At 42.1% G+C, this 26502-nt stretch overlaps 1 protein-coding gene and 1 non-coding gene across 2 annotated transcripts; both read left to right on the forward strand.

The window, feature by feature from the left end:
- Positions 1-1428: 1428 nt before the first annotated feature.
- On the forward strand, positions 1429-26191 carry ZC2HC1B (zinc finger C2HC-type containing 1B). Its single transcript, XM_004609065.1, has 7 exons — positions 1429-1432; positions 1586-1647; positions 4058-4177; positions 5280-5418; positions 20760-20899; positions 25895-26003; positions 26118-26191. The coding sequence occupies exons 1-7, from the start codon at positions 1429-1431 to the stop codon at positions 26189-26191; spliced, it is 648 nt and encodes a 215-aa protein (XP_004609122.1).
- LOC129404597 (U6 spliceosomal RNA) lies at positions 16294-16399 on the forward strand. Its single transcript, XR_008629986.1, has one exon. It is a non-coding gene; the product is annotated as a U6 spliceosomal RNA (small nuclear RNA).
- Positions 26192-26502: the final 311 nt, after the last annotated feature.

Consider the following 26502-nt stretch of genomic DNA (forward strand, 5'->3'; position numbering starts at 1 on the left):
GAAATGAGTCAAAAGGAGAAAGATATAGGGAATGATTGCATCATTTGTGGAATATATATATGTATATATACATATATATATATATTATGATACCAATACCCAAGAACATTAGAAACAAGGTTAGGAGAATTGGTCCATGGTTGGGAGCCTGCTTCAAGTGATGGCGGAGAAGGCAGTTGGGAGAGAGAAGGGACCACTATGATAGATGGAAATGATCACTCTGGCTAAGAACTGTCTTGAAAGTAGATAAAGGAACAAGCATGTCAACCTCTCAGTATAGAGACAGGTTGTGAGTGTGTGGGTGGCAGGAGGAAAGCTGGAGACAATGATGTAGGGAATGTACACTGGTGGAGAAATGAGTTCTGGAACATTGTATGACTGAAACCCATCATGAACACCTTTGTTAATTGTGTTTCTCAAGGTGATTCAATAAAAAGAAAAGAGTTCTGACATTGAGCACCACCCGAGGGTGATGGCTATCATTCGTATAAGTTCCTTCCTTCTACTGACACCATCTTATCTGATTTGGATTGATCCAAATCCAACAATTCTGCTCAGTTCATTATAGCAATCACTAAGGCTTAGTGGGAGTTGCTCCAGTAAAGAGAATTTATCAGGAGTGGGAAAGCCATTGTGAACGTTGACCCTAAATTAAAAATTTAAAGCCTTTTTTAGATGTTTTTTAAAATGTGTCAGAATACCATCATTTAGCTCACATGTAGATTTAAAGGACTTGAGTGATAGCACAGTGGATAGGGCATTTGTCTTGCACTCGGCCAACCTGGATTCCATTCCTCCATCCCTCGGAGAGCCCGGCAAGCTACTGAGAGTATCCCATCCACACAGCAGAGCCTGGAAAGCTACCCGTGGCATATTTGATATGCCAAAAACAGTATCAACAAGTCTCACAATGGAGACGTTACTGATGCCTGCTTGAGCAAATCAATGAACAATGGTACTACAGTGCTCCAGTATAAATCTTAAAGATGTTCTATTACTGGATTATTTAAGGCCTTTCTTTTACGTGGTAACTTTGTACTTATATCTAAAGCAAAGCTAGTAGACTCTTAGTTTAAGACTATATTAAGTAGGGACAGGGAGATAGTACAGGCATGAGGGCACGTACCTAGCATGCATCCAACCCAGTTCAATTCCTAGCAATACCGCATGGTCCCTCAAGCATCTCCAGGTCTGGCTCTAGGGAACCCCATGAGGATGACCTGGTCAGGACAAGGGGCCTAAGCAATGTCATATCTGCAGGCCCTTGCAGTGACCCACCATCGCAGTGGGCCAAGAATGCCTACTAGGGTCCCTGGTCCTTCTGAGCACCTCTTAGAAGCCCTCTTCCCATCCCAAAGAAGACCTTAACTATACTCTGCTCGCCTGAAGCATAGAGAATTTAGCTGTCAAGTGAGAAGTTAGAGAAACATGGGTGAGCTTACAAAGGCTCTTCCTAAGAAGTAGTTGATGGGGAGGGAGAAAGAGGGCGAACATATCAAGCTAGTGAGGTCTCCTGCAGTTAGTCATTTCTTTCAGGCAGGCAATTCCACGAAACTAACATAATGTGCTCTTGGATCTCATACAGATGGCAATCAGGAATTATTTCCCTGTGAAGTCTGTGGAAGACGCTTTGCAGCAGATGTTCTGGTAAACATAGACATTTTGTAGATGTGTTTCATTGGAGTTAAATGAACTGTCAAGTTAGTGAGGAGGCCTCGGTGGCAAGGATTAAAGACAGATGTGGAGGGAAGAGAAGTACGTAACCTATGGCTGCCGCGCCCGGAGGACCTGAAGTAGATCAATACCGTCCCATTCCAAAGGAAGCTTATTAAAAAACTGTCTTCTTACTCCAAGGATGCCAGATGAAAGGGTCTTGGCACAGCTGATTGTCTCATGAGAGATCTTGGCTCCTTTGCCTTTTCTATAAGCTTCAAAAATTCAGATTTTAAGGCCAAAGCACCAGGGAAATTAGCTAGTAGAGAGGAATGAACATTGAATTCAGAGCATCTGGAAGCTTGGCGGTTAGCCGTGTATTTGTCACTAATTCTGACAAGTCCTTTAACCTCCTCCTGCTTCCCGCTTTGCCATGTAGAAGGACGGAACTCTCCTGTTTCAGTGGGTTTTAGGTACTTTGAACAAAATTGATGTAAACCTATTCCAAGATCTAATTATCAACCAGCTTCAAGTTGGTTGCATGTCAAGTCTGCTGATGGATGGCTATAAAGGTGCACAAGAGGTTTTTAAAAAATTTTTTTTTAAAATTAGGGAACCAAAAGGGGTATTGGGTCCCATTTACACAAAGGAATCTTTAGGTAAGGGGGTGTTGGTTTTGTTTTGTGTTGTGTTTAAGATGAAAATGCAATTGTTAGTTGGGTCTTTTTAGATCAAGGATTCATGTCAAGCTTAAAGGATTTGGATGATAAGCCTAACTACATCTCAGGCAAATGACTATAAAATCATGCTGGAGATTTTTCGTTCTCTGCGGGAATTTAAAAACTAAGATCTCTGTTCTTCTAATTTGACGTAGTTAGAACTCTAGTGAAAACAGAAGGGAGCTCACAGATTCTCCCATGACTCAGCAATGGGTTTTCAGCCCTTAAGAATAGGTTTGAAACATAGAAAGTTCTGCTGAAGAAGGATCATTAAATGCCAAGTATGTCTTGGGGTCCCCGAAGTCACTCCCAGTGATACTCAGTGAACCAGCCGGAGACTGAGTGCTAGTTAGGGCCTGACCATGTGATGCTTCTGAGACCTTTCAATGCTGGTGGCCATCAAGGCTATTCAAGGGGTACTCAGGGGTCTCCCAGACAACACCCTGTAGTGCTCAGAGGACCATATGATACTAGGGAATCAGACCTGGTGTATATACATACACCCTAACCCCTGTACTATCTCCTTGGCACTATCTTGGCCCTTTTGAGTTTTACTTCTTAGGCCCATCTCTAGGCTACAGAGAGCACTTTTCAAGTCATCTGGCCTCTTTGTTTAGAGCAGAGACAGGCCTTTACAGAGTCTAGCATGCTGCATCTGGACAAGACCTACCTAAGTGATTGCAATTAGAAGTTCCAAAGGCAAGACAAAAGAGTGATATAATGCCACAGTGATGAAATAGACTTCTAGAAGGATGTACACAAGCAAAGCTCTGTGTTAGTTTCATGATCATTTTATCAGGAAGGTTGAACACATAAAAGACTGCAGACAGAGTAAAGAACATTTTTTCTATTGTTAATATTGTAATGTTTTTAGATGTAATATTGTAAGTTTGGATTTTCTTTGAATTGACTTCATGAATGTGAAACGTTTAGTCAAAAGAATCTTTCTTAAATGGAATGTAAATGGTCTTTATTTACTTATTTATTCTAGCTGCTTTCTGAAGATATTCTCAAATTTCTCTCCACTCATTGTCAGGGGTGAAGCAGTTTTATTTGCTGCAAGTATAAAAGTAGCATAATTAGACTCCACTTTAAGGTTCTGAGGAGTAAGAAGAGATTTCCCATAGAGGTTCCACTAGTATGAAACTGTTTCTCCTTGATGTGCACAAAGGGTTATTTCAAGAGAATGGTAAAGATGAATATTAAGGATGTTGAAACTCAAATTTCCTGTTCCACTGCTGGATGACTTGCTCTTGGGATTTAGGAGGAGGGAAGGCAGGAAACAATAACAGAAGAAATGATCAAGAAAATTTCACTGGCTTCACTCAGTACCTAACTCAATATCAGAAATATGCATTTCAATTTAAACTAGAAAGTTTGTATTTTCAATATTATTTCATGCTTGGAACTGTTCACACAGCCCAAGTGGTGGAGTTCAATATGTAAATCTCTCCTGTCACTGAGGCCTTTTATTGTCCGTGCCCAAACTCAGTATCTCACAGGGTGTAATCCAAGTGAAGAGGGCCAGATGAATTGGGTCAGCTGTGATTTGAGAGTTGGTGGGAATGAACTTGGCTCTGAAGTTCCAAGTCAGTCCCCACACAGGGAGGTGACTGTACACCAAGGCATTGCAACTTTTGTGAGAGGACATTAAAACATTGTAATTCCCACTCCTTCTCTTCTAGGCAAGGCATGGAAATATATGTAGAAAAGTCTTCAACAAAAAGCGTAAACCTTTCAATTCTTTAAAACAAAGATTACAGGGCACTGATATCCCCACTGTGAGGAAGACTGCTCAGTCCAAGGTACTTTCTCTGTCTTTCTTTTAATGTTCTTCATTACATTCTGAAAGTCCGTCAAATCCCATTTTTGGCTCTTGGTTTCATTTTTTGCTTGATAGCACAGGGTAATGTTATATAAGCATAATCCACCTTTACTGTCTTCTTTTTAATCATCCTTTCTGAGATTTCCAAATGTATTTTAGATACTTTCCAGATGTGACCAAATTAAAGAATCTTAAGTTTATATTTTCATTAGAGCAGCATTAAATCTAGCGATTAACTTGGAAGATTAACTTGGAAGAAAGTCACTTTTAATGTTATATTTAAGTTTTCCCTTTGATTTATGTAATAGCTTTGTTTTTCTCATTTGGGTTGTGTTTTCCCCTCACTGTTGTGAGTTGCCAATTTTATTATTGTCTGTTCCAAAAATCTCACTCAATTCTTTTGAAAAACAAAATGTTTTTCATCTAAATTTCATAGTCTTATAAATTCAAATACTATCTATATATATAAACGTGAGATTTGAATATATACACACATGTATATACATATATATTTATATTGGAGATATATATATATAGTCTAGTTAGCATGTGCTGGTGTTATTATTTATTTAATTTTTAGTAGGGGCCTGGCCTAGCCCTGAAGCTACTGGAGTGGAAGAGAACATGAGAAGTTAGACCATTCCAGTAATATGTTGTTTTTATTATTATTATTATTATTATTATCACTGTCATCTCGTTGTTCATCGATTTGTTTGAGTGGGCACTAGTAATGTCTCCATTGTGAGACTTGTTGTTACTGTTTTTGTCATATTGAATATGCCATGGATAGCTTGCCAGGCTCTGCCGTGCAGGCAGGATACTGTTGGTAGCTTGCTGGGCTCTCCGAGGGGGACAGAGGAATTGAACCTGGGTTGGCTGCATGCAAGGCAAACGCCCTACCCACTTGGTTTTGAAGTCACACCCAGCAGTGCTTAGGGATTACTCTGAGCACTTTTAGGAATCTCTCCTGAAGGGCTCAGAGGACCATATAGGGTGCTAGGAATCGAACTTAGGTCAGCTGATGCAGACAAGCCGTATCCACTGTTACTATCTCTCTGGTTCCTTATTATTGTTTTTTATAGTCTCCACCTGTGAAGAAATCTAACTGGCGACAACAGCATGAAGACTTCATTAATGCAATTCGGTCAGCAAAGCAGTGTACACTAGCTATTAAGGAAGGCCGGCCTCTCCCACCTCCACCCCCTTCATCCATCAACCCAGGTGGGTGGGCTTTGTGGTACCCTTTCCATAGTTTACTCTTTTTTTTTTTATTAATGAATCACCGTGGGGGTACAGACACAGGTTTACATATTCTCGTGCTTGTGTTTCAGTCATATACAGCTTGAGTATCTATCCCTCCACCAGTGCCCGTCCTCCGCTGATGACCCCATCATCCCTCCCATCCACTCCCACCCCAACCCCCTCCCTACCTCACCTCTTTGGCAGGGCATTCCCCTCTGTTCCCTCACTCCCTTTGGGCGTTGTGGTAAGTAATGGAGGTCTTGGGTGGCCAATGTGTTAGGTCCATAGTCTGCTCCGAGCACGCCTCTCCCATCCCACAAGGGTCCTCCCACCACATTTTTGCTTGGTATTCCCTTCTCTATCTGAGCTGCCCTTTCCCCCAGCATGTGAGGCTGGTCTCCAAATGAATACTTATTTCTGTTATTCTTGGGTGTTAGTCCTCCATTCTGTTGTTTCATATTCTGCAAATGAGTGCAATTCTTCTATGACTGTCTCTCTCTTTCTGACTCATTTCACCTAGCATGATATTTTCCATGTTGATCCACTTGTATGCAAAGTTTATGACTTTGTCTTTTCTGACAGCTGCAAAGTATTCCATTGTGTAGATGTACCAAAGTTTCTTTAGCCAGTCATCTGTTCTTGGGAATTTGGGTTTTTTCCAGATTTTGGCTATCGTAAACAGTGCTGCGATGAACATACATGTGCAGATATCATTTCGACTATATCTTTTTACCTCTCTGGGATATATTCCCAGAAGTGGTATTGCTGGGTCAAATGGGAGCTTGATTTCTAATTTTTTGAGGAGCGACCATAAAGCACTATACAGATTCAATGCAATTCCCATAAGGATACCCATTAAATTCTTCAAAGAAATAGACCAAGCAATCCTGAAATTCATATGGAACAAATGCCCACAAATAGCAAAAGCAATTCTTGGGGAAAAGATGATGGGAGGCATCACCCTCCCCAATCTTAAACTCTATTACAAAGTGGTAACAATTAAAACAGCATGGTACTGGAACAAAAGCAGAGCCACAGACCAATGGAACAGGGTGGAATATCCCTACACACCACCCCAATTGTATGAACACCAAATCTTTGATAAGGGAGCAAGAAATGTGAAGTGGAGCAAGGAAAGCCTCTTTAACAAATGGTGCTGGCATAACTGGTCAACCACATGCAAAAGGATGGGCTTAGACCTCAACCTGACATCATGCACAAAAGTCAGATCAAAATGGATTAAAGACCTCAGCATTAGACCACAATCCATAAGGTACATTGAAGCCAAGGTCGGAAAAAACCTACACAATATTGAAGCCAAAGGTATCTTCAAAGATGACACAGAACTAAGCAATCAAGTAGAAACAAAAATAAACAAATGGGACTATATTAAACTAAGAAGCTTCTGCACCGCAAAAGACACAGTGACCCGAATACAAAGGCAATCTACAGTATGGGAAAGGATATTCACCCAATAACCATCTAATAAGGGGTTGATATCAATGGTATATAAGGCACTGGTTGACCTCTACAAGAAGAAAACATCCAGCCCCATCAGAAAATGGGGCAAAGAAATGAACAGAAACTTTCTCAAGGAAGAAATACAAATGGCCAAAAGGCACATGAAAAAATGCTCATCATCCTTAATCATCAGGGAGATGCAGATTAAAACAACTATGAGATACCACCTAACACCACAGAGACTGACACACATCCAAAAGAACAGAAGCAACCGCTGTTGGTGTGGATATGGGGAGAAAGGGACCCTCCTACACTGCTGGTGGGAATGCCGACTGGTTCAGCCCTTCTGGAAAACACAGTTTACTCTTAAATCAGTTGAAACTATTCCTGATTTTTGGTCTTATTACTTTGCATTGTCCCTCCTCTGTGTACCAAAATGAACAATAGCAACTCAATTAGATAAAAGTAATTTATTTACTTTTAAAATTTATATTACTATTTTATTTTATATTACTATTTTAATTTATATTACTATTTATATAAAATTACTATTTTATATAAATTTTATATAGTATATAAAATTACTATTTATATAAAATAGTAATATAAATTACCATAAAATTTATATTACTATTTTATTTTTCAATTATTCATAAAGATTCGTTGTTTCCTTTTCACTCTGTCTCAATCTGGGACTGCCCCTACCCTCTGTACCACCTCATGCCATGACATAACTCCAGAGCACATTCACATCCATTCTGAGACTGGAGCGATGGGTGTGGAGCTTCCGGCAATGCCACACAAGCTTGATAATATCAGCTACTCACAACCCTGTTATTTTTTCTGAAACAAAATCCCCACAATACTTTAATGCATGTATGTGTGTATGTGTATGTGTGTGTGTGATTTAGTGACCCATAGATTTTCACCCCAAACTTTTTGTTTTGTTTTGTCTTTTGGGTCACACCCGGCAATGCACAGGTGTTACTCCTGGCTCTACGCTTAGGAATTACCCCTGGTGGTGCTCAGGGGACCATATGGGATGCTGGGAATTGAACTCGGGTCAGCAAGGCAAATGCCCTACCCACTGTGCTATCTTTCCAGACCTTCACCCTGAACTTTTTACTTTAAAAAAAATTCAAATCTGTAGAAAAGGAGTTGTACAATGATTATTTATTATCAAAATGTCTGTAATGCTGGGCCGGAGAGATAGTACAGTGGGTAGGGTCCTTGCCTTGCATGAGGCTGAGTGCCCTATTCAGATTCAATCCCTGGCATCCCATATGATCCCCTGAGCACTGCCAGGAGTAATTCCTGAGTGCAGAGCTAGGAATAACCCCTTATCAGAGCCAGATGTGACCCCACCCCACCCCCCAAAAAGAATGTCTGTAGTGTTACAGTAGTCATGACAATGTAATATCAGTGTTAACAGCTGAGTAGAAAAGAAACCCTAGAGATAGGTAGTCTCTCTACACACTTGACCCTCATCTGTATCAAATAACTCTTGACAGAAATAAAGCAATGAGACCCCCCTGGACGAGAAGGACAGCGAGGGAAATAGAGAGGCAAAGGAAGAGATGAGAAAGGGTGGTAACAGGGAAGCAGGGATTCAGGGGCCTTGGCACTGGTATATGGGGAAGTGATATAACTATATACCCAAACCATGGGCTCAACAACACCAAACACCAGAGCTCCAAACTACCACCGCAGAACTTTAAATGTGCCCGTCAAGGTGGCAATCTGGTTGGGTGGAAGGGAACTTGGGAAGACCAGCAGAGGGAAGTTGGCACTGGTGGTGGGATTGGTGCTACAACATTTTGTGTCTAAAACTCAACTATCAATAACTTTGTAAATCACTGTTCACTGAATTGAAAAGTTTTAAAAAACACAAAGGTCAATGTGGAAAGATAGTCTTGCTGAGACAGCTTAGTAACGGTATAGGGAAACGAACCTTGATACATTACAGATACAAAAATTTGTGTTAATGAATTAATGACCTAACATAAGTATCACAATTATAAAATTTCTCTTTATAAAAACAAAGAGTGGAGTCTATGCCTGCTTCAGTCAACTTAATCAATGGCTGAATAAATAGCAGTATTCTTACATTTGAAAAAAACAAAGTCTCTGATCTAAGGGTAAAGAAAGACTTTTAGGACACAAAATAAATTAATATTTTGGGGTTGAGCAATAATACAGTGGATAGGGTGCTTGCCTTTTATGCAGCCAACCCAGATTCAATTCATGGTGTCCATATGGTTCCCCAAGTCCAGCACAGAGCCAGAAGTGATACTAAGTGCAGAGCCAGGAGTACATCCTGAACAGTGCTGGGTGTGACTCCCCTATATATGTATATATGTGTGTGTGTTTGTATGTATGTATATGTATATATACATACATATAGATATTTAGATATATACGTATAGATATATAGATATATATACACATATATGTATATATGTGTGAGTGTTTTAACAGTTTAAAAAGAGGAAATTGGTAGATTTGCCTTCACCAAAATAAAAACATTTCAGTTTTGAGGGGGCTGGAGCGATAGCACAGCGGGTAGGGCATTTGACCCGGATTTGATTCCCAGCATCCCATATGGTCCCCTGAGCACTGCCAAGAGTTATTCCTGAGTGCATGGGCCAGGAGTAACCCCTGTGCATCGCCAGGTGTGACCCAAAAAGCAAAAAAAAAAAATTTCAATTTTGAGAGATACCACAAAGTACACAAAGACAAAAAAGACAAGTCACAGGCTGGGAGAAATTACATCTAATTCACATATATGACAAAGGACATATTGATTATATGTACGTGCATATGTATATACATGCATACATACATATGATATATAAAGGGCCCTTACATTTCAGCAAAAAGACAAATAATGCAGTAAGAAAAAGGCAAGAGACACATTTGAACAAATATATGTCATAATAATTGCCAATCAGCACATGAAGAAGTACTCAACATTTTCGTGGAGGGGATGCAAATGAAAATTACAATAAGAAATTATTGGATACTCACATGAGTGACTAAAATTAAAGAAGGACAATACAGCCACTGACGAGGATGTGGGACAAGATTAGAAGTCTTGTATTATGCTGATAGAAGTGTAAAATATTAGAGATACTTTGCACTGTTACTATATTTTGAATTTGAACATAGAGTTGCTTATGTAACAATCCTGACTGGAGCAATAGTACAGTTGGCAAGACACTTGCATTTCATGTGACTGACCCAGATTTGACTCCCAGGACCCAAAAGAGTTCCCAAGCAACACCAGGAGTCATCCCTGAGCACAGAGCCAAGAGTAAGCCTTGAGCACAGCTGGGTGTGGCCCCCAAAACAATAAAAGATCAATTCCATTTCTAGATATTTATGTGAAAAAGCATGTTCTGACAAGTGACATGTTAATATTTGTAGAAATTTTATTCTTGGAGCATTAACTAGAAATGACTGAAGGTGTCCATCAAGTGAGCAGAGGGGCTGGAGACATAAGACAGATGTTAATATGTTTGCCTTTTATGTTCCCAACTCCAGTTCAATCCCCAAGCACCTCATATGGTCACCTAAGCACCATCAGGAGAGGCCCCTGAGCACAAAACAGAACCTGGAGTATCCCAGAAGTATTGCCAGGTTTGGTTCCAAACCAAAATTGAAAACAGGCTAGTGAATAGATAACCAAATTGTGGAGTATTTACAACTCAACAGTAAGAAGAATGTGCTGCTACAGATGGAACAACATGGATGTTCTATGAAATTATAGAGCAAGTTGAGACAGAAAGCCACATTTGAAAAAGTTTTTATTGAGTCACCATGAATTACAAAGTCGTTCATAATTGAGTTTCAGGCATACAGTGTTCCGACATCAGTCCCTTCACAGTATCTGCTTCCCTCCACAGATGCCTCAGGTTTTCCTCCTATGACCTGCCCACCTCTGTGGCAAGCAGTTTATTTTTCCTTTTAGGCTCTCTGATTTACATTACTGCTACCGATAGGTATCGTGTATATCACTTTGAAACTGGGTTTCTTTTAGATCAGCCTGAACCTGGGTTTGGGACATAGTGATTAAGAGGGACCAGCACTTGGGAACTGGTGGACTAAAAAGGATATGTGGGAACTTTTGGGGATAATTAAATTATTTTATAGTTTTAATTGTAGTGGTTACTTGTTATACATATTGATATATTTGTCAAAATTCATTGAGTTATCCATTTTTGGAGCATGTGTGTGTGGCGGGGGCATACCTAGTGGTACTCAGGGTTTACTTCTGGCTCTGCACTGAGGAATTACTCTTGGTGATGGTTGGGGAACCTTATGGGATGCTGGGGATCAAACCTGAGTCAGCCACATGCAAGACAAGCACCCTACATGCTGTACTCTCTCTCAGGCCCCTGTTCACTTGCTTTAAAGGATGCATTTAATTTCTGCAGTGCTAAGTACAATAGCAAAGGTATGGGAACAACCCAGGTGTCCAACAACAGATGAATGATTAAAGAATTTTATATATATATATATATATTCAATGGAATACAACACAGCTATAAGGAAATCTGAGAGGCTAGAATGATAGCTCAGTGGCCTGGTATATATGCTTTGCATGTACAAGTCTAGTCTTGATCCCTAGGACCCCAGAACTAAAGAGTGACCAGAAGTAGACTCTAAGCTCTGCCAGGAGTGATACACACACACACACACAGACACACACACACACAAAAGAGAAGATGAAATGTTTCCTTTTTCTACAATGTGCATGAAACTAGAGGTTATCATGTTGAGTAAAATAAGTCAGGGAGAGGACAAGATCATGTGATATCACTCATGTATAAATAAATAAAGCAAGACAATATACAGTATCTAATGACAACAACCCCCAGGACTTTGTCTGCAGTCTGAAACTACCAAGAATTGGTGGGGTTTTGGGGTTCAAGAAAAGAAGAAGTGCACTGCAAGTGACATAAGGACTATGGTGGAAAGTCTTTGGAACTTTGGTTATGGGTGAATGTGCAGTATAGTCTTACACTAAAAACATAAATATTCACACTGTTGTAACCGTGTTTATTAACTACAATTTAAGAAAAAAACAATCATGGTCACTGTCACTGTCACTGTTGTCCCATTGTTCATTGATTTGCTTGAGTGGGCACCAGTAATGTCTCCATTGTAAGACTTGTTGTTACTGTATTTTGACACATCGAATACGCCACGGATAGCTTGCCAGGCTCTGCCGTGTGGGCGGGATACTCTTGGTAGCTTGCCGGGCTCCCCAAGAGGGATGAAGGAATTGAACTCGGGTGGCTGCATGCAAGGCAAATGCCCTACTTGCTGTGACTGGAAGAAGAAAACAAATTCATTAAAATTACAAAAGAAAATCATAGTCAGAAACATGAAACAATAAACTCCCACCTGTTAATCACAGTAGTAGCTTTGTGACTTGCTTTGGGAACTAAATTTGAGTGAAATGACTTTTTTTTTTTAATTTAAATTTTATTGAATCACCATGTGGAGGGTTACAAAGTTCTCAGGATTATGTCAGTTATACAGTACTCAAACACCCTTCCCTTCACCCGTGCCCATATTCCATCACCAACCACCCCATTATACCTCCCGCCCCCTCCCGCCCCCCCAGTCCCCGCCCTTGTAAGTGATAAGTTTCACTTCGTTTATGCTTTATCTTGGTTACAGTTCATGTTTCAACACATAATTCACTATTGTTGCTAGGGTTTCCCCCCAAAAAAGAGAAGACAGTCCCACTGTCAAGGAAGCATTTGATGGCTCTCCATTGCTGAGAATGTAGAGATATTAAGTCCCGCTGTTTGTTACATAACTTTTCTATTTTTTTTCCCCCCTCGTCCCGCGCCACCGAGATCACGCCTGTTTAGTAATCACCACGCTGCCTGACAAAGGGAAAACAAACCAAAAGAGATGGTTATTTCTCGTCATCAGCCGGCGTGGGGCTCTGGCTTAGTTGATAGTCTGGTAGAATGTCTGCAAGCAGTTTCTGGAACCAAAAGTAATACGCTGGTATCGGCCCCGGCTCAAGATTCCACCAGCGTCCCGCTGTTCCAAGTACATAATAATTTATTCCCTTGTATCCGATTCCCACGCCACCAGGTCCGTGTCAGCTTAATGGACATCATACTATGGTTAACGCCACACCGCGTTTCTTCCCGAGAAAGAAGGATATTTCTTCTCAGCCGGCGTGGGGATGTGGCTTAGTTCAGTCTATAGAGATGGCTACCACTTTGGTGGCCTTCAATATTTCAGCAAAAGACTTACTATTCTTGTTAGGATTTCCCACCAAAGTCCGACCCGTTAAAAGGGAACCATTTCATATTGGTGATGATTAAATGACAATAGGTTGTGCGGCCATGGCAGCAGCCTCGCGGCTTTGAATTTCTGTATAAAGTCCAGGGAAAGTACAGCCAGAAATTACACGTCGCTACAAACTTTAACCCTATTATGGTCCCCCCAAAGTCCAACCCATTACAAAGGAACCATATTGCTGATGATTAGATGACATTAGGCTGCCGCGGCCGCGCGGTTTTGGGTTTCTATATAAAGTCCAGGGAAAATTCTGCCTAAAATTCTATCGCTACAATCTTTTACCCTTTAACAAAAAACTTAGTACTATTGTTTGGAGTTTCCCCCCACGTTAAGCCCTGCCAAAAAGGAACATTTACATGTTGCTGACAATCAAGAGATATTAGGTCTATTGCAGCCGCGCGGTTTTGGATTTCTATATGAAGTCCAAGGAAAATTCTTTTGGTAATTGCATCACTCGCTGGCGGCGCCTGGGCCAGAAGCTCCCAGCACACAGTTTGGAGGCATTTTGGGGGCGCCGCTCGTGTCCAAAGTGGTTCAGTTGCCTCCGGGGTCGATCTCGCGCGGGGCCGCAAAGGAGCGTCCCCACATGGCTCTGTGCTTAAATGTCAGCTGGCACAGGGCAGGTCCAGAAGTCCCGCCCATCGGCTATCCCGGGCTTCCTGTAGAGTCTAAAAACCGGCTATAGCCTCGCTGCGTTCAAAAAGAAAGAGTTGAGAGAGAAAAGAGCATACCCTGCCGGCAGCGCCTGGGCCAGAAGCTCCCAGCACACAGTTTGGAGGCATTTTGGGGGCGCCGCTCGTGTCCAAAGTGGTTCAGTTGCCTCCGGGGTCGATCTCGCGCGGGGCCGCAAAGGCTTTGTTTTGTTTTTTACAGAAGAAATATAGTTTTTTCTAAAAAGATAACTGTATCGAGTCATTAGTTACAGACATTCAATATTGCAAAACCAATCCCACCACCATTGCACCTTCCCATTACTATTATTTCCAATTTTCCCGACCACTTTTCACCTGCTCCCATAGCAGACCCTCAATAATTTATGTTACATTGCTTGTTATAAATAATTTGCTAAAAAGATGATCAAAGAATGTTTTCTTAGAAGAAAGTTAGTGAAGATTGTTGTATTTCACCATGGAGCCCTTAAGGCTGTGTGTAAGAGATTACTAAAATGTTGTTACAGGTTAAGTCTTCAGTGTTTATACATTTTGTTAATCAAGATTGGTTGCCTCTTCTACATTACACCCCATCCAATCTGCTATACTACACCCGGTTTATCAGTGTTTTAGAGTTTGAAATGTCACAAGGACAAAATTGCAGCCATGCACTCGAAGGCAACCAAAATTTCTAACGCTGATACAGTTGTAGTTAAGTTCTTAACTGACTGGTGGCTTTGGGGTGTGGGTGACTGCTGGGCTTCTGGAAGTACAAGGTAGATGGGGGGAGATAGTCCAACTCCAATCCCATGAAGCTGGAGATTTCAGTTACAAAACCTGCCACCTGAGTTTTTCAACAAATTAATTTCTGGGTGAGGCTCATCTGAGCAGTGGGGTCTGGCTGGGAGCATGGCATCAATTGTGGAATGTGGGGATTTTGGCTCCTGGGGCTCACTTTGGGCAGGCACGGGGGCTCACCTATCCACTGCCCCCACCCCCCACCCGTGGGTTGCCCATGGGATGACTCAGACTTATACAGGAATTGGGAGACATTCTGTCACTTATAGATATCTTTAGAGATTTATTTCTGAGTCTCCAGATAATGGCTCACATGTGCCAAAGGTGGGTCATGGGCGTGACTGCCAAGCTTCCAAAGTACAGAAAGAAGGAGGAAGGTAGCCCATCCCCTGCTCCTGAAGCAAGGTAGTTTTTACCGAACAAAGTTTACTTAGAAAAACATGAGGAGATAGAAAATGAGGAATAAGTGTTTAAGAGAGAATCTGAGCGAGGGGGCAGAGTGATAGATAGTACAGCAGGTAGGGCATTTGCCTTGTACAAGGCTGACTCGGGTTTAATCCCTGGCATCCCATATGGTTCCCCGAGCACTGCCAGACGTAATTCCTGAGTGTAGAGCCAGAAATATCCCCTGAGCATTGCCGGGTGTGACTTCAAAAGCTAAAATATGCCCTCAGCCCAGATAAGATCCGAGCTGCCGCACGTAAAACGGACCCTCTGCTCCTAAAGACTATGATCCGAGAGGTCTTCTAACCCATTTTGGCACCCAGAGCGGCTTCTTACAGAAATGCATTTAGACTGTGAACTGAGCTAAAATATCAGAAATCCAAAACCAAAAGCTCATAGAGTCTTCATTCTCAGCGATGAAAAGAAATTATTAAATGATGCCTTTTCAGCAGGCCTGATTGTTGGGGGAAAATTCCAAACAATAATAGTGAGTTCTCTATTGAAATATTGAATGTATTCAAAGTATAGAGAGAATAAAGGGAAGATCATTAGCTACTTAGGTGGGGGCTGGGTGGGAGGGGGGTATTTTGGGGTTCTTGGTGGTGGAACATGTGCACTGGTGAAGGGATGGGGGTTCAATCATTATATGACTGAGACTTAAACCTGAAAGCTTTGAGTTTTTTTTTTTTCACGGTGATTCAATAAAATAAAACTTACCAAAAAAAAGCTAAAATGAAAACGGCATTGTAAATTATAGTACCTAAATAAATTACAATAATTTTGAGTGAGAGAGAGAGAGAGAGAGAGAGAGAGAGAGAGAGAGAGAGAGAGAACATGGGCTTCTCCAGAGTGAAAAAAAAACAACAGAAAAAAGGGACAAGATGGGCTTGAGAGAACAAACCAGCCAGCAAGCAGAGACATAAAGAGACACGTGTTTAAGGTAGACATGGGCTTGAGAGGGCTAGTCTGAAATGAAATTTTGAACAGAAACATTAAAAAAGTCACCTATGTTGCTAAACACATAAATGTAAACGCTCAAAAACAGGAAAACAAGGTAATCATACTATAAAAATTATTTTAAAAAATAATCAGCTGAACTTCTGTTCCAGAAAATAATCTTAAAATTGCTTTACTTTTGCTGAATGCTAATGAGAATATAGCTTTGAGTAATAGGTTTTCTTAAGTTGTTCACTAAAATGTTGGAACAATCCAGAGGAGGTTAGCAGTGTCCCTGTGGAAGGATGACACACAAATTTGCAAACACATTCCATAATTTTTTTGTAAATAAAATCTTAACTTTAAAAAAAAAGATGTTCAGTAAAAAGATGAATGTCTCTAATTTTGATATTTTGGCTCTGAGATTCATACAGCAAAATTATCTTTATTAGAAATTACTATTTTCATTTATAAATATTTTCATTAATAGAAAAATCTACAGAATTGGTGGTGATTTTCTAGTTCTTTTATTAACTAGATTGAGTATTAAAAACCATATGTAATGTCCGGCTATATGAATTTCTTCCATTTCTATCTTAGATTTGAACTGTGGGGATTGTTTCTTTAAATAATTCCATGCATTAGCATTTGTCAAATGTACAACTTTTTTTTCCCTTTATATTTTTATGCTAAAATATGCTTTTGTAATTAAATTCTTTCTGTGCCCTTATTATAATTTTATGAACCAAATAAAATGATTATATACAATAGCACATTCTCATTTCTATTCAATTATGTTGATTCTGCAGGGATTTTATATTAGCCCATATATTTTCAGGCTTAAATGCTAGAAGATATTTATACAGATATAACTAGAGTTACATACAAAGGGCCTAGTATGCATGAGTTTGCAAGTAATTTCCTTTTTTTCCCCCTCAGCATAATTTCCTACTTTATGATTCAGTTTTTGTGACATGCATATATTTATTTTAATTCTTATTGACTTAAGTTCAAGTCTACCAATTCTTCCCGTTTCCAGGATGCTGTGACAGTTTGTGGGGAAAGAGATATCAAATATTTACAACTGGGATTTTCTGTGGGGACTGGAGCTTGTGGTCATTTTTTTAAAAAAAAATTTTATTAGTGAATCACTGTGAGGTACAGTTACAAACTTGTGAACTTTCATATTTGCATTTCGTTTACATCCCTCCACAAGGGCCCATTCTCCTCTACCAATGTTTGTGGTTATTATTTTATAGGTCCTTGCACACATGAAGACTCAACAAAGTGCTTGTGTTTGAAAGTTATGCTTATTTTCTACTCTAATGCTTTATGAATCCTGGTTACCTCCTCCATAGTCTAAGGTCATTATCAGAACCAGCAGTGACAAATGCTCTCCGATGTCATTACTGGTAGTGGAAGAGGTGACTTAGATTGAGAGGGGGATAGAGCATGCATTCACCCTGGTTTTGGATTACTATTACAACATTTAAAAATAAAGTCTGTGATGTTCTCGGAGTAGCAGCAGTTCCCTCCTCTCTCCCAGGAAGTCTGGGCATCATGCATCTCCCCTCTGTATGGTCTGCCCCACCAAGCACAGCTGTCTGCCTGCCCCCTTGCCTCATCATCTCCTCATCTCTGCAGCCTTATAGGCAGAGATATCCTTTTACACTTAGTTGTCCTTCTTCTGACCCTTAAGCGCCCAGCACAATGATGTGTGGCAATGAATGCATGAACACACAGGATAATGGATGCAACACATTCATGGCTGTAAGCATTGTTTTTCCTGATCTGAGTAGGTTTAGGGAGCACTTTGAAGGGAAGACTTGACTTTTCAGCTGAAGAACAGACCACCAAGCCCAGGGCCAAGCCCTAGCTGGTTTTCTAAATAAATTCTATGTCACGAGGGCACATGTGAGTTTACCTTTCTAAGCAATTCTCCATTCCTTTCTGATTTCTAGAAAACACAACCTTGCTGGGCCAGTTTCCTTGGAGTGAGAGTATATCCAACCCTGCCCACTGGGCCACACCCTCCTGTGGATTATCTCTAGTAAACTTTCACAACAGCCCGATGAAATGGGTGATAGGTGGGTACACTCGGGAAACAGAAGCTTAAGGAGGTTGAGAAACTTGCCCAAGGTTGCCATAGCGAGTGAAGAGCTTGGGCTCCAAACCAGTCTGGCAGGCTGTAGAGCCTTCATTGTTTCCCAACACTGTCCTACATATTTTTTTCCCAAGGAATTCATCACCGTGGGAAACTTCTGTTTCTATATTAGAATGCGTAGTCCTTGGTTGTGGAGGCATTATCTAAAATAGTGCCTGGCACAAACCTGGGGATCATCAAGTGTTGACAATGTTTAAATTCTGCCTTCTAGGGGATGAACAAAAGAGTGACCTTACTGTTATCGCTAAGGGTCACAATAACTGCTAAACTTTTCTTCATTCTAATTTCTTATATATTCCAGTCCTTATTTTGTTCAAAATTAAAAAAAAAATCCAGATTGCTTGCAACCATAACTCCTGGATCCGCATTAGCAAAGGACTCGTGTGTCTTCTTTACATGCTAGAGGCTGGGTGTCAGCTCTGGAGCCCCATGGTCCCCTAAGAACCTCTGGACATGATATATGAGTCAGAGCAGACTCCAAAATTGCTAGGGGTGCCCCGCCCCCCAAACCCAACTCTACCCAACTGAATAAAACAATAACAACAAAAAAGCTCCAAACACAGTGACATCGTTGCCTCAAATATCATTATTGAGGGAGGAAGACATCGCAATCTTAAATGGATGAGTTAATGTGATTCATGCACCCATGGAGGGTGTTTATGACTGGGCACTAGCCCAAATTGCCAGGTATATTTTAAGGTGGGTGCTGCCTCAGATCCTGCTGATGGGGGGGAAGTTATTGCTCATCTCTATCTTCATCCCTTAAGCAGAGATGGCGAGCATCTTGCTGAAGCTCTCGAAATCATGTGACATGTCCCTGGCAGAGGACGACGGGACAGGCACATCTGCTACTTGCCAGATGTCTGTTGTGTACAGCAGTGATACTGTGATTGGTATCTACACAGGGGTCAGAAAGATAGAATAGGGGCGAAGGTACTTGCCTTGCATGAGACTGACCCTAGTTCAATCCCTGGCATACGATCCCCTGAGCACTACCCAAAGTGACTCCTGAGCACAAGAGCCAGGAGGAACCCCTGGACATCACTGGGTATGCTTCCACCCCCACCCCTCACAACAACACCAAAGTTCTTTTTTTAAAATTTAATTTTATTTTTATAAAGCTGTTCACAATAATTCATTACATTTAATATTCAAACACCAACCCCACCACCGTGCACCACCATAAGAGGAAAGTGTGTAAGGACTGTTGTATTTCATCCTGGAGCTATTTAAGCCCTCCAACACCACAGTTCTGAACTCTAAAAGAGAGCAAATAAATATCCAAATGCACCTCGTCATTTCATTTGGATGCTCTTAAGACTGGAAAGAATACCTGGAATGAAATTTCACAGCACAAAAGCAGAACTCCACATTCCTGTCAGCTTGAGGAGGCCTCGCTTTGCTGCGGGCTTCTCCAGAATTCACAGATCTCAGATCTTGGATCTTCCTCACTTTCTATTTCTTTCATTGTCCAATAACTGCAAGTGGAACCAGACTGGGGCAAATGGGTCTTCCACGGAGCCACAAGTGACTTCATGCCCTTGAAGCTGAAGCTGTTTCTGAAATCACTCTCCTCTTTTTCACTTCCTTCCCCTTTTCTCTTTTCATTGTTAATATGGTACCTCCTTCCCCACCCAGACCTTTATCCTTTTACTACCTTTTACCTAAAATACAAGAGCTCCTTGAATGAAATTATTTGGCCACCACACTGGTGACAATTGTGACCTGAACTCTGTTGAAAGAAATGATGCCATTTGAGGACCAGCTTTCATTTGACATCACTTTTTTAAGTTGCAGTTACCAAGAACTTATGCCATTCAGTGAAGTGTTACTATTTATTGTGATGTTCAGTTCAAACAATCTGGCTGTCACTGTATTTCTGTCAGTATCATTGCTTTCAGAGCCTAGAGTCAAGCCCCTAATTTGAAATTCCCTTTCTAGCTTCATAATCTTCCTACTGCTTTCTATCCCTCCCAGTATCACAACCTAGGCATTTGAGACTTCTGTAGTCTTTAGTATCATGAAACATTCTATGATGCTAAGATATATTCGGCTGGAGCGATAGCATAGCAGGTAGGGTGTTTGCCTTGCACATGGCTGACCTTGGTTCGATTCCTCCATCTTGGGTTTGATTTCTCCATCCCTCTCGGAGAGTCGAGCAAGCTACCAAGAGTATCCTGCCTGCACGGCAGAGCCTGGCAAGCTACCTGTGGTGTATTCACTATGCCAAAAACTTAACAACAAGTCTCACAATGGAGACGTTACTGGTGCCCGCTCGAACAAATTGATGAACACCAGGACAACAGTGGTACGATAATGCTAAGCATGTATTTGATAATGAAATCTACCTTCATCCTCTGGGTCTTTATTTGGGGCTTTTTGGTGCCTTCTCCCTTTGGATGATTCTGTCTCTGATGAGAATTTGGGACCATGTTCTTTCATGTTGGATACAAGTTTATATCCTATTTATTTCATTTCATGTACTCCATTCCAGCATTGTTTTCCAACTGTTAATTGCCTTCTGTTGTTGCATTCAGATTACATTCAGTGCCCATACTGTATGAGGAGGTTCAATGAAACTGCAGCCAGTCGACATATCAGTTTCTGCAAGGATCAGTCTTCACGCAGAGTCTTTGATCCAGCCCAGACTGCAGCCAAATTTGCATCCAAAAAGCAGGTACATCTCTTCAACCAGGTGTTGCTGCTTGTACTTTTTTGCATGCCTATGAGTATCCAGTGGAATTTTCCAGGCTGCTGAAACTTCCAGTGTTTCCTTATCCTTATGGGAATTGGCTTCTTTTAAGTAATGATTTTCAGCAAAAAAAGTTCATATTAGGTGCTGTAGAAAAAAAATTCTAGTGTCTAAAGCTTCTTAGGAGGAAGACCAAAATATACATCATATTTCTGTAGTACTATAGAAATAGCATAGTAAGTATCATGCTAAGTGTAATGAGTCAGAAAGAGAGGGACAGGCATAGAATGAATGCACTCATTCGTGGAATATAAAATAACATAATATGAGACTGACACCCAAGGACAGTAGACACAAGGGCCAGGAATATTTCTCCATAGTTGGAAGCCTGCCTCATGAGCTAAAGGAGAAGGCAGCTGGGATAGAGAAGGTATCACTAAGCCAATGATGGATGGAGGAATCATTCAGGATGGGAGATGTGTGCTGAAAGTAGATAAAGGACCAAACATAATAACCTCTCATTATGGTATTGCCAACAATAATGCTCCAAAGTAGAGAGAGAGTATGGGGAAAATTGTCTGCCATGGAAGCAGGGGAAGTGTGGGAAAGGGGGAGTATACTGGAGATATTGGTAGTGGAGAATGTGCATTGGTGGAGGGATGAGTGTTTGATCATTGTAAGACTGAAACTCAAACATGAAAGCTTGTAACTGTATCTCACAGTGATTCAATGAAAAATTAATTTAAATTAAAGTGAGAAATAGTATAGTTCTTCAAACTATAATCAATGGAAATCATTGATTCCTGGAGCAAATGTTTCCCCCAAATGGTAAAAATTCTAAAAACTAATTCTGTGGTGAAACAGCATTTACTCAATGGTGATTAATAGCGTTGGTGAACAGGTAGGATTAAGCCACACAGGAAAGCATTGTGAACTGGAAGTGGCCAGCTTGTGGGGGGGAGGAGGTGGTCTCAAGGAAGAGGTCCTGAAAGTCATGTGCTTCGCTTTGGAAAAGATCTTGAACATTTCATTAAAAACCACAAAATTAGCACATCAAGAGGGTGATTGAAAGCAGCTATCACAAATAGGTACAAATGGGTAGCATGACAACCTGACCAAGGAAAAGCAAATTTCTAAATGCAAATGGAATTAGATCCAGCAAGGAGCTCCTTGCACATCAAAGGTTCTAGCATCATGCCTTAGAATCTAGTATAAAAGACTGTTTACTTTATAAACATGGGTTAGACACCAAGAAAAGAATGTATCAGCCTAGATACTAAAAAGCATGTAACATGTTTAGAATGACTTCCACATGATCAAGTAAGTCATGGCATGAGATCCCTACAGCAACAGCATTTGTAGTACTTTCCCACATTCTCTCTCTCCCTTTTCTTTCTCTCTCTCTCTCCCTTTCTCTCCTCTCTCTCTCCTCTCTCTCCCTTCTCTCTCCCTCTGTCTCTGTCTCTGTCTCTCTCTGTCTTTCTGTCTCTGTCTCTGTCTCTCTCTCTCTGTCTCTCCTCTTTCCTCTCTCCCCCAGAGCAATAGAGAAGAAAAGTTAGGGGACTTGCTTTGTGTGCAACCAATCCACGGGGGTTTAAACCCCAGCACTTCATATGTTCTTCGAGTCCACCACCAAGAGTCATCCCTGAATGCGGAGTCAGGAATAAGCCCTGAGCTTATTGGGCTACCGAGGGTAGCCCAATGTCCCCGAGTCCTCCCATCTCCCACCCGAATAAAAGATCTCTATCAGACGCTGTGCTAGGTGCTGGTTAAGAGGAGGAAGTGGTGCAGTATGAAGGCAGGGTAGTTGATGACATCTATAGGGAGACTTGGGGAAGGAAAGGGGGAGAAAGCATTGATTCCTGGAGCAAATGTTTCCCCCAAATAGTCAATTGAGTTCACTAGCTCACGCGCAAAATGCCCAGCTAAGGAACCCAAACCCAGGGCTGGAACTTCAAGTGCCTGGAGGAGAGTGAATGGGAATGAGGCAGGCAAGGGGAGAATCTGTCAACTTTGGGCTTGAATTCAACTTAAATTTGGAAATTTTTTTATATATGACCCCTCCCAGTCATATCTGGAGGGGTTCTAACTCAAGCTTGTTCAGAGAGGAGGAAAAGAGGAGACAAGCGAGGGACAGTTGTTCTCTACCCAGGGCACAAGAGAATCTGGGTGCAGGAACTGGCTGATGCTGGGAACCCAGGAAATTCTTCCAGATTTCCACCTCCTCTTGTCTTTTTTTTTTTCAATTTTATTGAGTCACGTGAGATAGTTACAAGCTTTCATGTTTGGGTTACAATCACACAATGATCAAACACCCATCCCTCCACCAGTGCACATTCCCCACCACCAATATTCCAGGTACACATCCCCCCCCAACTTTCCCACCCTCCCCCTGCCTCCATGGCAAACAATATTCCCCATATTCTCTCTATACTTTTGGGCATTATGACTTGCAACACAGACACTGAGAGGTCATCATGTTGGGTCCATTATCTACTTTTGGCTCTTGTCTTTCTTTCTTTTTCTTTTCTCTCTCTCTCTCTCTCTCTCTCTCTCTCTCTCTCTCTCTCTCTTTTGCTTTTTTGGGTTCCTCCTGGCTCATGCACTCAGGAATTACTCCTGGCGGTGCTCGGGGGACCATATGTGATGCTGGGAATCGAACCCGCATTGGCCGAGTACAAGGCAAACGCCCTACTCTCTGTGCTATCGCTCCAGCCCCTTCTCGTCTTTCTACTCTGCACCTGATTTCTCTTCTCTTCAGAGTGTGCCTTCCTGGCCTTCCTATTGTTTTATCTGTCATCTACTCTTGACTGTGTGTGCAGTGTGGACAGCTCAAGCAGTATAGACGGGCTTAGCATGGAATCAGCCTTTTGGAAAGGTCACCTTTACTGTTGGTGGGCAAGACGAATTGGCAGGAGGCTGCTTCAGAGACACAGCAGTAGGTAGAGAAGGAGAGCCTGAAAGACAAGGTTCCCGTGGGCTGCTGAGTGTAAATGAGAGGGACTTGAGAAAGAATGAATAGGACCACCAAGCTGATTGTGGATAGTGGGGGGTCGAAGGTCATGGGGTGACCTTGGTGATGTTTAGCTCCGGAGATGCCCAGGTGGTGAGCTACCCATACCATACATCTCTGTCAAGGAAGGCAAGAGGGGAAGAGAAGAGAGGAGTGTGTTGGGATGGGCAAGTCTCTCAGTGATAAAAATCCACGTGGAGATAGAATCTCCTCACCTGGGATATTGTTGGAAACAGCACCGTCTGGAAACAACCTGGGTTCTCCAATCCAGTCAGCAGTGGATTATAAATTCAAACCCTATGGAAAATGATGTAAAATACAGGGGTTGTTTGGGTTTTTTTTCTTTTTTTCTCTTTTTGTCGCTATATAAACGTAGGCAAGGGTTTAAGTCTTTGAGGCCGCCAACGTAGCCAAACTGATGAGGGTGTCTGGGGAGAAACCGTCACAGATGTCAAGTCCTGAGCTCCGTGCTTCACACTGTGGACCCTTCTGCCTTCCCTCTTTTCTGCGTCTCCCCCCTTTTCCTTCCCCTTCTTTCTTTTTTCCATCATCCAGAGGCAGCACAGTGGAGGCTGGGAGGGGGGGTGGGGAGCGTGTCCACTTCAAACGTGGAAGAGTTTTCTATAGGTGACCCTGCCTGTGCTTTGCAAGCAGTAAAGGGCGTATTTCATTCCTTACATGGTGGTTCTAACTGTTCCATGAAGCGAGTTGGCGTGAGCGGGGCCCGAGGGAGCCAGGAGAGGCAGCAGGAGGAAGTGCTTTTCAGTCCCCTAGTCGGCCAGCTGGCTGTCTTGAGAGTAACCGATGACTTGGCCCCATTCCCCTCCTTGTTTTCCAGAGCTAAGTGGTGACTGGGGACACAGGAGAAAAATGGCTTGCTCTCTGAATTACTTGCTTTCTGAGGAAATTCACTGGCGGGTGTATGTGAAGTGCAGGCCTTGTTCTTCTTGCGCCCGCATCGCCAGGCTGTGGCCTGGCCTCATCGTGAAGCTTGTTCAGAAACGGGACAAAAAAGGGTGGGGGGCAGAGAAGGGGCTCCGTTTGGGAAGGGCTGTTAGCAGCACAGCAGGAACGTGTTTCTATTTTCAACATAATAAACTTTCAAAACATGCTATACCCTTACCCAAAAGAGACCAAGATGAGCCTCTAAAAATAGCCTTGTTTGGCTGAGGATGAGGCATCTCGGAACAGCCGTTGCCCGAGTGAAAGTCCTCAGAATCACAGCTTAGCTCTCTTCTGTAGTTTCCATGGAAACAGAGGTGGCCAGGTAAAAACGAACTCTTCAGGCACGTTTTGGTCCTGATTCTGGATTCACAGAGTCCCTAATGCCCCTGCCCCTTGGCAGGAAAGGGTGAGGGATGGGGAGGTTGGAATTCCATTTTGAACACATATGCTGCCTTGTCAGTGTCTGTTTTCCTTCTCTGTTTGCATATTTAAAAACAAAAGCATCTTCGGGGCTGGCGGGATAGCACAGCAGGTAGGGCATTTGCCTTGCATGCAACTGACCCGGTTCAATTTCCAGCATCTATATGGTCCCCTGAGCACTGCCAAGAGTAATTCCTGAGTGCAGAGCCAGGAATAACCCCTGTGCATCGTCGGGTGTGACCCAAAAAGAAAAAAAAAGGCATCTTCAAGTGTCATGAAAACCCCAAATGTTCCACAACTCCCCTTGCATGAAGTGGCTTCTTATGTCCCTATAAAACTCAGTTTATGGGATGAGTATATAACCCCTCCAACAAGGGCCTGAATACGGTACGAAAGCTCCAGAACTCAGACATGGCAGAGACCAAGGGAACTAGGCTCCCTTAGGTACAAGGCATGCTTGTCTTCCCCTCCCCTGGTCCCCGGCCGGCTGGGGGACAGTTTCAGCCTGCTACCGTTCAGTGCCAACACTGTTAAGTGCTGCCAGGCTCTGTGCTCAGGGGCTGCTCTGAGCAGTTATATCCTCCTCCTTTCTCTCTCTGTAGGGTAGGCCTAAGACAAGTGCCCCCAAAGAGCCAATGGCAACCAGTACTGTGGGGATTCTGCTACAGAACAAGGCCCTGGAGTCCGATAATAGGGTCCCGTCCAAACCAGGTGAGTTGCGGAGAGCAATGCAGCTCTCAGATGAGGGGGGGTCTGGGACGCTGTTGGCTTTGGAAGAGGCCAGCAGCTGGAATAACCTCTCACACCCATGCCTCTTGTGGATAGGTCGGGCTTGTTTGAAGTTGGAGCTAACGTGCCGAGAGGGAATGTTTCTTAATTTATCAGCCTTACATAACTGATTGTCTACAGAGTTAGATCTGAATATAAAAAATAGGCTCTACAGCCAATGATCTTGTCAGCTTGAACTTGATTAAGAATAGGAGACTATTATATTTCAGGTGTTGTACTGAAAACAAGAAAATAAAATCTGTCTGCTCAGATATCTTTCAGGTATCTGCAATCTTATGTTCCTTCGAGCATTTTTCACACTAAGATATGAAACCAACTTGAGTGTCTCCTGATGGGTGAATGGATAAAGATGTGCATAGATACATAATGGAATGTATCATCAATAAAAAGGCACTCCTACCCTCTGTGACAATAGGGTTCA

This window comes from Sorex araneus, chromosome 4, assembly GCF_027595985.1.
Source record: "Sorex araneus isolate mSorAra2 chromosome 4, mSorAra2.pri, whole genome shotgun sequence".
Classification (NCBI taxonomy): domain Eukaryota; kingdom Metazoa; phylum Chordata; class Mammalia; order Eulipotyphla; family Soricidae; genus Sorex; species Sorex araneus.

Coding starts and splice junctions, on each gene's coding strand:
- ZC2HC1B (XM_004609065.1), top strand. Junction 1,648..4,057: donor GCTTTGCAGCAGATGTTCTG/GTAAACATAGAC, acceptor CTTCTCTTCTAG/GCAAGGCATGGAAATATATG. Junction 5,419..20,759: donor CCCTTCATCCATCAACCCAG/GTGGGTGGGCTT, acceptor TGTTGCATTCAG/ATTACATTCAGTGCCCATAC.